Below are 18,104 nucleotides of genomic sequence, written 5' to 3'. Positions count from 1 at the left end.
TATCTTGTCTGATCTGTGGATCCTACTTCCTGCTTAACCTATTACATTTGACCTTAAATGGAGTGACGAATGATCTGACATGCCTTATGTAATATTCACTGATGATTTAGTGCACATTAACGACCAGTGATAATGATCTTGAATGCAGCACCCCTGGGACGTTGTGATTGGTTGTTTGCATCACGTGTGTATCCACAGTGCCTTGTGGGATATGTTTTGTTGCGCGAAGCTGGCTATCTAACATGTGCAGTCTTCTGAATAAAATAGTTGTGAGTTAATACCAAACGGCCACTCATTTCAACGTAGTTTCGGTCCCGAAACAAGACATGGTATCAGAATAAACAGACCTTGCCAAACCCGACGCGAAGCATGGACTTTACCGGCGTTCCGCCACCCACATTGAACTGGGACGCCAGCAACCTGCCCGAAGCATGGCGCAAATTCAAGTTACATGTGGACCTCATGTTTTCCGGACCGCTCAAGAGGAAGAGTGAAGAGGAAAAATGCAGCTATCTCCTTCTTTGGGTCGGAGAAAAAGGTAGAGACATTTATAACACGTGGTCGCTTACTGAAGATGAAGCGATATCTCTTAAGACATACTATGAAAAATATGAGGCTTACGTGATGCCGAAGGCCAATGTGATATTTGCCCACTACAAGTTCCATGAGAAAATACAAGGGGCTAATGAACCTTTTGAACAGTTTGTGAGAGATTTGAGACTGCTTGTGAAAGACTGTGCATACGCTAACAGCGAAGAAGTGATCAGGAACCGCATTGTCTGTGGTATACATTCACCTGCTGTGAGAGAGAAACTGCTAAACATCGGCTCTGACCTCACGCTCGAGAAAGCGGTGGACATAGCCCGGTCACACGAGATAGCCAAGGCCCAGCTAAAAACTATAGCGAGCAGCGCCAGCAGCCACCGAGAAGAGACTGTGCATGCAGTTAGACGACAGTCATCGAAGAATCCTGCTCGGAACGATCGTCAGTTTAAATGGAGAAATACAGCTACTGACAACAGGCCACGAGGAATCAGCGAGCGCTCTAAAGGGTGTGACTATTGCGGGAACAGAGCCCATGGCAGCGCCGAAAATTGTCCGGCAAAAGGAAAACACTGCAAAGGATGTGGAAAATGGAACCACTTTGCAAAGGTGTGTCGCTCTAAACAGAATAAAGATGTGCATACAATCCATAAAGAAGAAATGCAGACTGATCCAGATAGCAGTGAGCTATACATTGATGCCATAAAACAAAATAGGCAAACCAGTAAAAATGAACAAGCTTTTGCAGACCTACAAGTTGGCCCCAACAAAGCAACAGTTACCTTCAAGTTAGATACAGGCTCTTCTGCCAATGTCATTCCCACACATGTGTTTAATACACTAGAAAGAATACAGCCACTGCAGCCTGTCAGACATCCGCTCTTTGGCTACGGAGGGGAACGCCTAGCTGTAAAGGGCAAATGCTACCTTAAATGTAAATACAAGAACACAACATTAAAGCTCAAAATGCACATTGTTGACACACAAGCACCCCCGGTGCTAGGCCTAAAAGCATGTCTGGACTTTGATCTCATCCAGCTGGTGATGTCCGTATCACAGACACCTGCAACAAGCATCATGGACGAATTTGCCGGCGTATTCACAGGTATAGGACTGTTTCCTGGAGAATGCACCATCCACCTTGACCCCAAGGCGACACCTGTCATACATCCACCCAGACGAGTCCCTCATGCACTACGCAAAAGCCTTAAAGAAGAACTACAAAGCATGGAGAAGCAACAGATTATTGCAAAAGTCACAGAACCTACTGAATGGGTTAGCTCCATGGTGGCAGCAGAAAAGCCGCGCACAGGAAAACTGAGAGTGTGCCTTGATCCCAGAGACTTGAATAAAGCGATCAAGCGCCCGCATTATCCTCTGCCAACCAGGCGTAAACTAACCGTGACGTCACCCGTTGGTTTCAACGGCGAGAAAATGAAGCCCGGATTTTGCTACTTCCTGGTCACCGTTTTGGATTTTTTGGAGCCAGTGACGTAAAAAGCGTCATCAAACAGACTGGACCGGAGAGCAACTAGGGGCAGGATTGGCTGAGAACTCTCTTATCCCGCCCACGTTTTGCCGCAGAGGCTTCTGTTGCTGTCCATCAAGTATAGCCACGCCCCCTGGCTCCGCCAACTTTAACGATTTATTAAATATTCAGTATTGATTTATTTTAAGATCGGCCACCTGATCTCTCATTTTGACCATGAAAACTAACGGGGAAAAAATCCTGAGCTGTAGAAAATCAGTCTATCAAATTTTATTTTTTCCAAAAATGAATGGGGGTCTATGGAGAAAAAGCTTTTTGGAGCCAGCCCTAGCGGACGGTGTGATATTGCAAGTTTTTGACACTTCCGGGTTTGCTTCAATTCTGGAGCCAGATGCTACGTCCATTATATATACAGTCTATGCTGCCAACCTTTGATAACATCACAGCCAAGCTAGCAGGAGCCCGCTACTTTTCTGTCATGGATGCCAGATCCGGTTATTGGGCCATTAAGCTTACAGAGGAATCATCAAAACTGACAACCTTTAATAGCATCTTTGGACATTACAGATTCCTGAGGTTACCTTTTGGCCTTATTTCAGCACAGGATGAGTTTCAAAGAAAGATTGATGAGACTTATGAAGGGCTTGAAGGGGTCACAGCCATTGTTGACGACATCTTAATTTATGGAAAAACAAAAGCTGAACATGATACGAATCTCCGTGCTATGCTGCAACGCACTAGAGAGCAAGGTGTCAAACTTAACCCAGAAAAGAGCACCATCTGTGCTGCAGAGGTTAGCTACTTTGGTCATCGTCTCACAGGTGATGGCATCAAGCCAGATCCGGACGAGCTCAAAGCCATCAGAGAGATGGAGCCACCTAGGGACAAAGGTGAGCTTGAAACCATTTTAGGAATGGTTAATTACCTGTCAAAGTTTGCACCCTGCCTTTCAGACATAAATGCACCCCTGAGACAACTACTCAAGGAGTCTAGCGAGTTTCTTTGGGATGCACAGCATGATGAAGCATTCAGGAAAATGAAAGAGCTCATCACACAGGAACCAGGACCTGTTTTGGCATATTTTGACCCAGCAAAACCGCTGAAACTGCAAGTGGATGCATCAAAGTATGGGTTAGGTGCAGTCCTGTTACAGGATGGAAAGCCCATCAGCTACGCCTCAAAATCACTTAATGACGGTGAAATCAACTATGCACAGATAGAGAAAGAACTCTGTGCTATCCTATTTGGCTTCAAGCGTTTCCATCATTATGTCTATGGCCAGCACGTCATAGTGGAGAGTGATCACAAGCCACTTGAGTTCATCATCCAGAAACCGCTTGCAGCAGCGCCCCCAAGGCTCCAACGAATGATCCTGCAACTCCAAAGATACAGTTTCACCATCACCCACAAACCTGGTAAAGAAATTCCTGTCGCAGACACACTATCAAGAAAGTCACTGTCAGACCAGGATAACAGCCTCAGTGAGGGAATGGACATTCAGGTACATACTGTATACAGCAGCCTGCCAGTCAGTGACACCAGGCTCACAGAAATCAAAGAGGAAACTGGAAAGGATGCACAGCTTTTAGCATTACAACAGGTGATACGAGACGGATGGCCTGAGCAGAGGAAAAAATGTCCTCACAACATAACAGACTTCTGGAATCACAGAGATGAGCTGTCTGTGATAAATGGCATAGTGTTCAAAGGTGAGAAGATCGTCATTCCTGCTTCACTATGTGCAGAAATGTTATCACGCATTCATACAGGACACATGGGCATGGAAAAATGCAAACAAAGAGCTCGCGACATACTGTTCTGGCCTGGGATGAACAAACAAATCGAGGACATGGTTAAAAGATGCTCCACCTGCCTCGAACAACAACCTGCTAACACGAGAGAGCCTATGTAAACCACACTATTCCAGACAGGCCATGGCAAGTCATCGCATCAGATCTATTCACTTGGAACCATGAAGACTACATGGTGACAGTTGACTACTACAGCAGGTATGTCGAGTTTGACAAACTCCGTAGCACAACATCACATGCCATCATACAGAAACTGAAAGCAACTTTCGCCAGACACGGCATACCAGAGACTCTCGTTTCAGATAATGGACCTCAATATGCATCCGGAGAGTTTTCAGCATTTGCACGCACCTGGGGTTTCACCCACACTACTACAAGCCCATACTATCCATGAAGCAATGGCCTTGCTGAGAAGTACATGCAAATAGCAAAACAGCTCCTGGAAAAGAGCAAAAAGGATCAAAAGGACTTCTATTTGGGTTTGTTGGAGTACAGGAATACACCTATTGACAACTTCAGATCACCAGCACAGCTTCTAATGAGTTGCAGACTAAGATCTATCCTCCCAAACACCCACCAACAACTTCAGCCTGAAGTTATCAATCATAAGATGATACACCAACACCGAGTCCTACAGCAGCAGTCCCAAAAAAGATACTACGACAGAACATCCAAGCCATTGAAGCAGCTACGTGCAGGACAGAATGTGAGAATGCAGGAATATGGCCGCTGGAAACCTGCAGTCATCATAAAACCTGCTGACACAGAGAGGTCATACCACGTGCGCACAGAAGATGGTTGCGAGTATCGCCGCAACAGACAACACTTGATGGACACTGAAGGGACACAAAATACACACACCGACATTCAGCAACACACACAGACACTGGACAGTCCAACAGAGGACAGATCCCATGCAACCCCATACAGAACCCGTTCGGGCCGGGAAGTCAGACCCCGAACAGTTATGGACCTGTAACTGCAATGTTAACAATGTTCAGAAACCATAATGGTAAATGTTACAATGTCCTGGTTGTCATATTTGCTACCGAATATTCTGAGAATGTCATGTTCAAGTGCATTTACAGAGTAATCATAGCTTGAAAGCATCTGTTGGAATGAGTTTATTAAGCTGCAGTATTTAGCCACCTAATAGGTTACAGGACATAAGGATTTAGACTGTTAGATTCTGTTTACTTGATGTTGTAGCGTTTTTGAGAAAAAGGGGGATGTAATATTCACTGATGATTTAGTGCACATTAACGACCAGTGATAATGATCTTGAATGCAGCACCCCTGGGACGTTGTGATTGGTTGTTTGCATCACGTGTGTATCCACAGTGCCTTGTGGGATATGTTTTGTTGCGCGAAGCTGGCTATCTAACATGTGCAGTCTTCTGAATAAAATAGTTGTGAGTTAATACCTAACGGCCACTCATTTCAACGTAGTTTCGGTCCCGAAACAAGACACCTTATTTATCCGTAGAGCTAGAATGATGAAATTAAATTGGTGTAACTGAATTAGCATAAGCCACTCTCACAGAGTGCTACATTTGAGATGAGAGATGGCATACAGTAGACCACAAGATCTGACTGCAGGTCTGTTAGAAAGGTCACCACCAGATTATCCAAGAATTCTATTCAATTGCATCAGATGATGTGTGGTCTTGACGTTTAAAAATACTTTTGGTTGGGTGGAAACCTGTAAAGTACAGACACTGTAACTGCTCCAATCTTTTCTCACATCATAACGCATCAATTCTTTGATACGCTTTGTGCTGCAACCTCGTTGCTGCATTAGTGACGAACTTGAAGCCATCAGGTCTTAACATCAGACGCCTTCAGCTGGGCGATCCAGGTAGCAGATTATGCTGCACCCCTTTTCAACTAAATCCAATAGAAAGCCTTTATAGTGACTTCAAAGATGTTCTGAAGGCCTCATCTTCTGTCACAAATTTCCAAGAGTCCCAGATCCCAGTGTAGCGTCTGGTCTAAGCAGAGCCCTCTGTAGGTTGCTCACAGGAGATCCCTCACCTATTCAGGTACCTGAGCTGCATACCTGACTCTCTTCCATTCTTGTGCCTAATTCATACATTCTTCCCAAGGTTTACAGTCAGCTCTGGCAAAACCACTTGATTGGTTGATAGGGCCATGTCTGGACTGAGTGTGGGAGCCACTGGTATCTTAGTTTGTTTCCTTAAGTTGACCAGGAGCTGCCAGTTGCAGTCTTTACGCCAAAGGTGCAAGTGTTGAGAGTGCAGATACCCCTACCAAGGCCTTTGGACATTAACTGAGGACATTCTCCAAGGATCCACTTTTCTGTCAGAGCTGCTGAATTCACCAGGCCCAAAGCTTAACAAGTTGGAATGGAAGGAAATTATAAATGATGAGTACATGAACTTGAATTAGTGTGGTTCTGCCCTGGTGATCTCTTATCTGGTTGTTTCTTCCCAATAGGTCCAGGCCTTATACCCACCATTCTGTTGTAGAGAGTTTCATCAAACAAGTTTCTTCCCTCTTTACTATAGCAAGTGGGAAGATTCTGGTTCACATCCTCAGCAATCACATTCACATCTTTGTCAAACTGTTGCCATTCTGATTATTTGTTGGCAGCAAGGCACAAGAACCAGCAACGTTCAGATGATCTGCTTTGGACTGTTTGTAAGGCTTGGATGTTTTGTGTCAGGTATACTGTACTACTGTATACTGTAGTACTGTTACTATGTGTTGCACCACTTGTTCCTTTGTCAAGTCCCCTATCTTGTTCTTATGTTTGATCTCTTTCTCTTGCAGACCTTAGTATGACTGCACTGGTAGTCAGGTCCTCATTAGCTTAGGTACAAGTGTATCCATCCATTTAGAGTGCTACTTTATCTCCTCTTCTTGAGGGTTTTAGTCTGAAGGACTCTTTATGATATATTTGTAGGCGCATGCTCTGGAGAGCCACAGCTTGGGTTGCTAACCCTCCATCTCTCAGAGCTTTCCACTGTCACTGCAATCATCACCACATTATTTATGATTGCCATCCAGCTTTAACCTGGAGGCTCAAAGCCAGTGACCTGTAGTTCACCTGCAGGGCACTGGCCAGCGGCCATCAGGAAAAGACTACGTGACAACTGCCTTATATCAGATAGGCTGGAGGAAAAACTTCAGGATGAGTAATGGTTTCAAGATGTCAGTAGTACTCTGATTTTTAGAGCAGGTCAAGAGAAACAGCCAAAGGTTTGAGAGTCATAATCAGTCACTGTTCATGTGCAAAGGCTATTACGGTAAATGTTGTGTCTCTGCCCTCCCAGCCACACCCACACTTCCTCTTTGTGACTTGTTCTTCTGCTTTCCTTCCACATAGTCATAATACCATTCAACGTTCATTCACTTTTTTTTTTGTTTTTCTCCCTTATTTTACTCCCTCCTCAGCTTACAGTACCTCTTTGTGTTTTGTAATGTCACACCGGCCTCTCTATTGCACTCTCTCAGCTACACCATCCTCTGGGATTTCCCTTTGCAAAATATGGCATGTCATTTGGTCATTGATATGCATAGTGGTGAATGTTTCTTGTATTCAACCATTAAGGTGTCCACCAAGGATTTACAGGAAAAACGTTTAAAGACTATTTATTCTATTCTGTTTTGATTTTGTTTCTTCGACTAAATCCTGTTGCTGTGTTTTTTCATTCTCTGCTTGCTCCCTTGCAACTATATTATCCACCACTATTGTCACCAAACCAAGTTTATAACCATTATGCACAAGCTCCTTAGAACTGTCTGATTTTAAATAATCCTGACAGATTTCATTTTCTGCTGTTTAATAACAGAAATGTTCCTGGAGAAACATTGCTTCAGATTAGTCTGCCTTTTTTTGTTGTTTTGTTTGTTTTTTGTAGTGAGAGGTTTTGCCATCACACCACGACAAAACCTTTTGTTTGTGGATAGAAATAGGTTCGTGGTTAGTGTCTAATTTTGTCTTTAAAAAGCTAATTGTTTAATATAAGTGATAATGTACGCATACAGACATGGTTTTATCTTTTCAGGGGACTTTCAATAATAAATTGCATCATTTGAAATTCAAGTTAGAGTTTTTTAAAAGTGTGACCAGGCATGTGTTCCTCAGATGGCTTTCCTTTTCCTGATTTTTTTTTTTTCTAGTTTATTTGTGCTTATGGAAGTGTTTTATAGTTAAGTTGTGTGTATATAGTTTCCTGTTGCTTTCATGTCACTTCATCTATTTGAAAGCCCATTTAGGAAGTATTAGCTGTGGCTTCATGCTTGCAAGCTAATATTCTCTGCAGGCTTGGATCAGCTGCTCTGGAAGCCATTAATAACAGCCAGCATCTGCTTTTTAACCCTAAAGGTTCCAGGACAGACTGCCTAAACATGACAAAGAGCCTACTTCTGGTGATGTAAACTGCTGTACCAAGAGGAACAAGTGGCTGCAGTTGAAAGTCATCAGCTGAGACCATAAGCCATGAGCTTTAGAAGAAAAAAGGATGTTGACTAGCTTGGAGCACTGTTTATGCTTGTGATTTCTTCTCTACGTGTGCTTTGAGATACAAAAGTGCAGTAAAAACACTGAGCTTTCTCACAGTGTTTTCAGTTTAAGGTCTCAATACAATAAAATGTGTATAGCTGAAATGAGGAGACATTGCTTTAACAAAACTGTTTAAAAAGAAATAGTGTCAAAATAAAAACTGCAGCTGTAGAAAGTTATAGTGGGTTACATCTCCTGATTAATGTCGTGAGAATCTGTGGCTTCTAACTGAAATGTTTGTTTTTTTCAAGAATCAACCACAATATTTTTTTCTGTTCTTTATATGCATTTCCTTTTAACATCTGCTGTTAACTTCAAAGTCACTTCTATTACTATTTGCTTATCTAGCGAGCCTCTAAAACCGTTAGAATAATTTTTTTTCATGAAATCATGATCCAGAACTATATCGTAGCCAACAGCTGATTCAATACAGGACATAAAGGTAAACTATGTATGTTTTTCCTCCCTTAACAAGCTTTCATTTGTGCTAATAGAGTTGTGACCTTTCCATGCATGGCTTTTACAGCTGGCAGGGCTGTGAAATGGGCTCATGTTACCTCAGTGTTTGTTTAGTAATTAGTGACGTCTGCTGCAAAATGTCCTCCCAAGGTGAAAGAGCCACAGCAGGATGTTACAAAGAACAGCACCTCTCACCATAACTCCACCCTTTACCAGAACGATGTAAACAGCTGAGGGAAGATAATGAGTCGGCATTACAAGTGAGCGCCACAGAGGACACACACTGCAACTGTCCACCGACACTGTTGTAATTTAAGGAAAAGACACCGGATCATCAGTGTGCTTCTGCTGCCACCCAGAGGACAAAAAGCTGAGTCACTAACTAAAATAACTAGTTGCTTTTCACATATGGTGGATTTATAGTTTAATTCTTATATTATATAGGCGTGTATAGGTCTTATTTTGTCCACCACCTTCCATTACAAAAAGACAATCCAAGAGCTTTTGTTTCTATGCACTGGCTACACTTTATTGAACATATGAAACAAGTACAAATGGCAAAACAAGAAGAAAATTTACTTTTTCTCCCAAACAGGCAAATAAATTAAGTCACCCTTTCATCGATTCATTACAAGAGGCATGTCATGTTGATTTGTTCGGCATTATAAGTGCTGAAATTGTGAGCAACCTTCACTTTAAAACTCATTCATGAAGTGGCAGTAAATGTGGTAAATTTTCACAAGTTGCCTGTTAATTGTACACCACAAACAGCACTTGTTAATGGAGAATACCTCTAAAACTACTGCTCATTGAAGCATTTAGAGCTGAGAATGATGTTGGTACTCAGAATAACGATTAACTTCTGGAACAACACTTAAGTGACTCTGCAGTGTTCAGAGAAAGCAACATCAACACCAAGCTGTATAACCACTAAGATATTGTAATGTGGCAGAAGAGATTTAAGCATCCATTTGGTTAACATACATAGTGAGTTACTACAGATAGTTTAAGCTCAATCAGCTGATGATCTTCTGAACAAGAGTGTAGATCGCACACTTGAAGCGTACAAGAAGTAATACTATGCAGACTGAAGGCCACAGTGAGTAGAGACAACTCATGCTTTAACTAGTACATACAGTATGGACTGCCCATATTTATTGTACATTTATGCAATATTACATACCGTACTTGAAATCTCCTTGTGGCTCTGTGACATGTGCGTCTCAAACTACAATCATTTCCATCATCTCTTCACTCGGCCAAAAGAGAGAAGCAAAAGAATCATTACCACAATCCAAGATGAGGAAATGGAAATTATGATGTCATCATATAAAGCCAAGCTAGAGTGGTGCAACACACGTTAAATTTTCTTTTTTTGTTCGACACTCGGAGGCCGAAAATGTCTCAGCCGCCTTTAGTCTCGAAGATTCCAATGATGTATATACAAACCTGCTTGAAATTGTGAGAGATCACAAGAACCTTGCTGAAATCCATCAACTGCAAACGGATTAAATCAAGACAAAACACACATGAAGGAGAGGAGCAGGAATATGACACAAAGGGGCAGCAGTTGACCAGACCGGTATTGTATTGAACACTCTAAAATGGATACAAATGTCAACAAGAAAGCAGAATTTGTCCCCAAAGTCATCTCTGGACAGAAAATGCATCTTCTTAAATATCAGTTAAATGAACTCAGCATTGGAGTAAGGTTGTTTTTAGAGGAGGGACGGTAGGGACAAGAGGAAACTTAGTAGGAGCGGATGGCAGGAGGAACGTGGGCGCAGTCTGCTCATCCAGAGAGACGTCGATAACAGGTCGGTACTCCAAGGTCACCTGAGATTGGTCAAAGCAAAAGTGCATCAGATTTCACAGGTGGTACTGGCATTTAAAGTTGATAATGGCAAGTAGGACAGTTTAAAATCCAACAAACAGAGCAGAGGATTTTACCTTTCCAGTCTTGGGGTCGACGTAGGACAGAAGTGTGTTTCCTCCAGTGCTGATCGAAGGGCTTCTTCTCCTGACCCTGCAGGGCTTAGAGTAGTCGTACTCATCGACACGGTCCTGGAACATAGTTAAAAGAAATTTCATCAGAGGAAAGACTGGCGGTAACAAAGAATGTGGAATTACAGTTTTTTTCAATTATCCACTGATAAAAATGTAATACTAAGACGAGAACAGAGGAAGATCCAAACTGCTCATTAGCAGAAGAAAAACAACAAAAGTAGACCCCAAAGCTTAAAGCATGACTTAAAGAAAGAAGAAGCAGAGTGAGAACAATGGATAAAGAAATATAGGTACATATACATACCTTAAAGTCCTCTCTGGCGTGTGCTCCCCTGCTCTCCTTCCTCTGTTCAGCGGAGTGGATGGTCTGGACGGCGTTCAGCATCAGGTTCTGCAGCTCCAATGTTTCCACCAAGTCTGTGTTCCATACAATGCCTGGAGGAGAGAGGAGGGGAAAAAATGAAGAGACTTTATATTCTATGTCACAGACTAAGAGAACTGTAGTTTTTTGCACAAAAACACACAACTGGCCACAGAAAACGCACAAAAAGCGGTGCAGTACCTCTGTCAAAGGTCTTGAGGTCATCCATGGTCTGGTAAATGGCATCCATCTTGTCGCATCCCTCCTTCAGGAGGGAACCAGTACGGAACACTGCAGCATGGGTCTGCATGGTCTGAATGCAGACGCAGAGAAAAATGTTATTTTGTGTTTGTCTATGAACTCAGAATCTCTTTGAACACAGGTTCTTGTAGAATATGGCTCACTAAGACATAACATCTGACATAATAAAAGCTGGTACATGTGAATGCGGTCATGTGTGTTTGCACCTTCTGCATGTTGAGCCTGATCTCAGAGGTTCTCATGCTTCCGTTAGCAAACCTCAGCTTATCCAGGTTAGCCACAGACTCCTCTCCTGCACTGGGCTTCAGTGGGGACAGTTTCTCTCCTGGAGACAAAGCGACATTATCAGTGTCAGTGGTGACGCAAATGTGTACGAAAACACTCATATCAGATATAATCCTGTAAGGCTGCACAGTTCAAACATCAGTCATTACCATAATTTTGGCTTCCCACAATTAAATCAACAGGATTCAATGTGGTACTGAAGTTTAAAAATGCATGCTCCACTCTTAGAAAGCAACGTAGATAAAATCACTTGGGTTCAACTTGGTTACATCTTACATTATAACACCATAATTTACTCTGTATCATAATTTGTTGTCACCAAAAATGTTGCATATGTTGCAACTTAGTGGAGAGACTAGAGGCTTCTCTTTTGCACAGCTGTTTGACTGAAACAAAAATCAGTAAATTGTAGTATCTATCAACAATTTTATGTTTAAGTGCAAGTGTTTTGGGTACAAATTGTATTTACCACTTTGCCCATTAGGAGATGCACCGAATTCAGGTGAAGAAAACCGTATTTAAAGTTTGATGCAAAGATTTGCACATTAGCAGGAATGCAGTAAAACATAGAAATGCTAGCAGTCCTCTTTTATTTAAAAGTGGCATAATATTTTGTCCCTTCAAAAGAAAAAAATGAATTCAGTGAATAAATGAACAATTGTGATATTAGTATTAAAAATAAACTTATCAGTTAGTCATAGTGGTGGTATTTAAACATAAAACAAATGGATATTACATAGCATTTTACATGACCCTTGTGATAGATTAATGTGTTATTCATCTCTACTAAATGGCAAAGTGTTGCTTTGGTAACAATCTAGTGTTAAACATTTTTTAAAAACTACTTAACATTCCTCATTCTAGTTAAAATTACTAACAGAAATCCTCACCAGGTTTGTGTTCTGAAGCAATTGTGAGGGCGCAGGCTCTACCGAACACCACCAGGTCCAGCAGTGAGTTAGCACCCAGCCTGTTAGCACCGTGGACGCTGGCACATCCAGCCTCACCACAGGCATACAGTCCAGGTACCACCTTGTCCTCGCCGTTGGTGTGAGTGATCACCTGTTGGTAAAAGATTTAAAGTATTGGAAGACACTCGCAGTGAAGTACTGAGCAGTGGATGAGAAAATGCATAAATTCTGTACCTGTCCTTTGAAGTTTGTGGGAACTCCACCCATGTTGTAATGAACGGTGGGCAGGACAGGGATGGGCTCCTTGGTGACGTCAACACCGGCAAAGATCATGGCTGTTTCTGAGATACCAGGCAGCCTTGTGGCCAGCTGCTGAGGAGGCAGGTGGTGAAGCTGCAGGTAAACGTGGTCCTTCTCTGGGCCGACACCCCTGAAGGAGTAAAGACCGACATTGATTAAAAAAAAAAAAAAAAAAAAAAAAAAACAGCAGCAGATTTCTCAGTTCTTTCAGTCTTGAAAACCTGAGTTTTGCTGACAAACAGTTCACATCAAACACAGGCGTTGTCTGTACCTGCCCTCCCTGATCTCGATGGTCATGGAGCGGGACACGACGTCTCTGGAGGCCAGGTCTTTGGCGTTTGGTGCGTAGCGCTCCATGAAGCGCTCTCCCTCGCTATTGATCAGGATGCCTCCCTCACCACGGCAACCCTCTGTGATCAGGCAACCGGCTCCGTAGATCCCTGTAAAGGTTCAAATGTTAAAAGGGATGACAGTTGTACTCACATTTTGCTGAAAGTAAAAGACATGGTTTAACATTTTGCCAGTTATACATAAATATTTCGTCTCAGAAACCTATTTCAAAGGCTAATCTTGTTTTTTTTAGAGTCATAATACTGCTCAGTTGTAGGTGGGCCACTACATTATTCTTCTGGTGGCCACGATCATTTATGAGGCCTGCAATTGGATCCCAGTGTTGATGAACAAACAACACAAGTGCAACAGTAAATATATTTTGAGCTACAAAAAAGAAGTGGTCTTTGAAATTGAATCATAGGAATTCTAACTTTAAATTAATGGTATTTCAATCAAGGAAACACAAGGTTGGTAATAGTTGCCATCATTGCTATGGCACCAATAACAATTATGATCCTGTGCTTTATGGACCCAGCACCGATAGCAAAGCACTGAAGCATATTTATCTTGGTAATTATGCTGTAATTTTACTAGAGAAATCCAAAAGAGTGTGTTAATTTTATCTCAACAAGTGTGTTCACAACAAGCATAAACAGTGAATGCAAATATTAGTAACAGTAACGCTAAAGGTCAGTTTGCTGTTGACTTATTAACCTGATGGCCTCCTACAGTTCAACTCTTTTATACATACCTACAATATTTTTAACAACATAATGTACGCTGCCTTAATGTAAACAGGTACTTGCAACCAAATACTACACATGCATGGGGAATTTGCTATTTAACTTAGAATTTATCACATGAATTATTTTTCCCATGCAGCAAAAGGGACAAAAGACAAATAATTCATAGTTTTAATACCCTTTCCAGACACATGAACAGCAATTTATCTAAGCCAAACACTAAAGATAATTAGCAATTATGCTATCTCTCAGTATCTCTTCATATATCTGAAGTAAAATGTAAATTAAAGGAGGGACACAGAAAAGCATTTAACATAAGAACAGCATTTTATCACACCTTTATGGCTAGTCAATAAAATAATGGACTTTGAACTGTCATTGATAAAAATAACTTTACTCGTTAAAATTACTACGCAATCTCGTGTGTTTTTCAAGCAATTATTTAGCTGCTGTTGATGTTCCGAGCAGCTGTCTTCAAAATCAGACCTATACTGCTTTAATGCTTCAGTAACAGAACTAATTTTATGGCTTTGCTTTAAATAAGTTTAGAAAGTGCCTTTTCTCACCAGTTGGATGGAACTGTACAAACTCCAAATGCCTGGCAGGGCAGGCCAGCTCTGGTCACCATTGCGTTTACCCGTCCTCCTGTGCCTGTGTTGCAGATGTGCAGCTGAAGATAGGTCCTTCCATATCCCCTGGAAGGAAAGACAGAAGCGGTTTCCTAACTTCTCACCAGCTGATGACAACTACGTTAACACTCCAAGAAAACTACTATGGAGCTGAATGGAAACTGGACTCCTACCCCCAGTAGCGATGACGGTATCTGGGCTCTGAAGCGGTGAATAGAACCATCCTCCATACACAGAGGCAATCACACCTTGCATCTCCGTTTTCCATCCAGCAGATCCCACGGGCAAAGTACTCCCACAAAGTAACTGGTGTCATAACGAAGAGACTGAACAGGAGTCACAGAGGCAGACAGAAGCAGTTAAATGAATGTCCCTCAGCAAAACAAGTTTTCTCGATGCACAGCTGAGTCAGAGAAAGAAGGTGGAACAGTATTGAACTTACCCTTTCCATAAAGTGGTGTGCAGCAGTGAGTGTCCAGTTCTGTCGGCTACACAGCAGCAGCGGTGGCTGGCCTCCTTTTCCATACTTTAGACTCTGACCTCCAAATGCCCTCTGGTAGATCTTTCCCGTCCTCAGTGCGGCTGAATGGGCATGCCAAAGTTCTCCAGCTGGGAAAAGAAAAAGCAGTGTAAGTTCACCATGCGACATAAATACGTAAATAAAACTGAAACAAACAAAAAATTTATTGAAAAAAAATCCACTATCCACCATATCAGAAGAACTCCCCCCAATTTAACCTTTACAAATTATGAACTGTCGAAGGCTTAAAGATCTAAATCTGTTTCATAATGGTGTATTGTATAGCATTAAATGAATGGCTTACAGTTGCATCTGTAGTGGTCAAAGCCTAGTATTTGCCAACTAGCATAACCACTGCTGTGTCTGTATGTGTGAAGGATCATACCTCCACTACAGCTGGCAGGAGCCTGTTCTGTCATGTAGTGGATGGCGTCCTGGTCTCCGAGCCAATCAGATCCCTTCACTGTGTCATAGAATGCACCTCCAGTCATCCTCCTCCATGTTTCCCAGAGCCGCATTGATCCCACCCTATGAGCCAAAGTATATTTACCCGATTAAAAAAAAAAATTAAGGAAGAATCAACACAGCTAAGATTTACATTCATATGAGAGCTTGCTAATTTTCAAATGTATTGCACGCAGAGGAATTTAAGCCAAACTGACCAACAGATCAGTTTACATCATCAATTAAACCATATAAAGTAGGTTGTTATACCTGTGCAGCAAACAGTGTGAGACCTGGTTGGAAGAGTTTGGTGACACAGGCAGTGTTGAAAGCCAGCCTCTGACAGTCCAAAAGGCTGCCCTGAGTCCCGCCCTCCATCTCCTACCACCACAGCATCAACTCCATTGATCCCACAACTGGATACTGAGTGGAGACCTGAAAACCATGAAGGTGAGAGGGTGCTAAGACTCTTAAAAGAGCATGTCTGCACAAAGTTAAGACCACTCTCACCGGAGTCAGGGAATGTTGTGAGTATACATAATTGGGAATTTGATTCCAGTGTTCTTATTGGCATGCCTATTGTTTACATATTGCCAAACATTCAAGGATGGGGTGATGCCAAAGAAAAAAAAAAAAAGAAAAGGAATTCGGTAAGTAAAATTAAAAAAAGGAAGACGAAGAAATTACATAAATTTTCCCATCCGTATTAACCCTATTAATTTTGATCTGCATAAAACTAACAGAAATGTTACTCACATCATCTGATACTGTTGGCATCTTTCCCCTTGCCAATACGATGGAGAAGTGAAAGTTCCTGGACCCATGAACTGCACCAGCATGGGACCTGACAGAAAAATAACTCACATCTTAACATGGGGAAAAAATAAATAAATCACACAAAAGCAGCATCATAGCTCAGATGCTCATCAAACTAATCATTGCATGCCACTAAAAAAAATCAGCTAATAAACATATACTTAAGTATTTATTCCATATTAAGGAATGTATGAAATATATAATACTTATATATTAATAAGTCCATAATGTTGAAATATTACCAGTGTGTCTGTGTCTACACTACAGAGAGTTTTCACATGCCATCTTGGTTATTGTTTACACCACCCTAACCAGGGCTAACTCTACAAGCACATGCAACGTCATCAACTCTCGTAACGCGAGACTTCAGGCTTATGTACCCCTGTGCTTTCTTTCATTCGTTGTATTTTACTGTGCTATTTTACGATTTTACAACTTCCACAATCTCAATCAATCCCTGAAAAAAAAACTCGTAAGGATCAATTTAGTTTTCTTATTTTGATATCAATTATAGCACATCCATAAGATCTCTACCAAAAGCATTAATATCCATTGTCATGACTCGGCGCAAATTTACACCAACTTTTGGTATTGACTTTGATTTTTATGACCTATGATATCATTAAACAACTACTTCGGTTTAAATGTATCTGTAGTGTTTCCTTTTACACGCTGAAGCTAACACGCAGCCGCTAGTTACCAGTGTTTCACAAGGGCAAGTGAGTTTGAAGATGGAATACCTCAATTATGTTGACAGTTTACTAAACATTACTCATATGTAACAGGCAAAACGAATAAAAGAGATAATATAGTTGCATATAACATAGCTTTGCACTCGCAAAGTAGCCTTTTCATAGTGTCACATTGAAACACCCTTAGCTACATAACAGATTACGCAAGTGAGAATCCGCCAGTTACGAAAGCTAAATTCTTCCTTTCAGCATGAATAAATACAATAAACACTCATGAATAAAGCAAACAAAGTTAATAAGAGTTTACTGTCAATTTGTTTCTACTCACTGCTTTCGTTTTAAACAGCGCCTTCTTGGACAGAAAACGGGACGCAGCACGAACACTCGCCATGTTGTCACTTGGAGGACCGTTCCTGCGGCTCGGGGGAGGATCGGATATTCTGTTGCACTGGACTGGACCACTCTAAAAAAGGGGGTGACACTCATATTACACCTAATAGTTTTTAATCTAAAACATTTTCTAATGTATGTGTTGCAGTAATAACCATCCAGACACCTAAAATAAATTCAGTAAAAAATACTTATATTGTTCACTTATAATATGTAAATGCACTTTTAAAAAGTGGGTTTTTATGAATAACCCCTTGGTCGGTACAAATAGTCCGCTGAAGCGTAAAATTGTATAAGCTGGGTGTGCAGGAACAAATGTATAAGTGACCTAGACTTTTCATTCAAGGTGAGACACGGCTCCATGTATTTAACAGACGTACACTGACATGTTGTCGGATTTGCAAAGCTTTTACTCCCCGTATTATGTTTCTATTAAATATTCTTACGAATACGAGCCACTGTGCGAGACGTTAGCTAGCATGTTAGCTAGCATGGTAGCTCCTAGCTAGCCTTGTTTGTGGTTAGCTGAGGTGTCAAACTTCCAAATCATCTCAGACTGGTTGGTTATGCTACAGAACTCTG

At 41.6% G+C, this 18,104-nt stretch overlaps 1 protein-coding gene across 1 annotated transcript; it reads right to left on the bottom strand.

Moving 5' to 3' along the window:
• Positions 1 to 9,332: 9,332 nt before the first annotated feature.
• Positions 9,333 to 17,538, bottom strand: sdha (succinate dehydrogenase complex, subunit A, flavoprotein (Fp)). The gene is given in 26 exon segments (XM_051957199.1): positions 9,333 to 10,621; positions 10,624 to 10,666; positions 10,781 to 10,810; positions 10,812 to 10,861; positions 10,864 to 10,894; positions 11,142 to 11,272; positions 11,400 to 11,511; positions 11,666 to 11,784; positions 12,635 to 12,806; positions 12,890 to 13,085; positions 13,227 to 13,395; positions 14,598 to 14,628; positions 14,630 to 14,726; positions 14,823 to 14,986; positions 15,099 to 15,168; positions 15,170 to 15,228; positions 15,230 to 15,250; positions 15,252 to 15,269; positions 15,566 to 15,577; positions 15,579 to 15,660; positions 15,662 to 15,708; positions 15,895 to 15,954; positions 15,956 to 16,030; positions 16,033 to 16,059; positions 16,381 to 16,462; positions 17,456 to 17,538. Coding segments are annotated over 26 exon segments (2,007 nt in total). The 5' UTR covers positions 17,524 to 17,538; the 3' UTR covers positions 9,333 to 10,580.
• Positions 17,539 to 18,104: the final 566 nt, after the last annotated feature.

This window comes from Acanthochromis polyacanthus, chromosome 12 (genome assembly GCF_021347895.1).
Source record: "Acanthochromis polyacanthus isolate Apoly-LR-REF ecotype Palm Island chromosome 12, KAUST_Apoly_ChrSc, whole genome shotgun sequence".
Taxonomy (NCBI): Eukaryota; Metazoa; Chordata; class Actinopteri; family Pomacentridae; genus Acanthochromis; species Acanthochromis polyacanthus.
The sequence above is the reverse complement of the archived record's forward strand: the minus strand, read 5'-3'. Positions and strand labels throughout refer to the sequence as shown.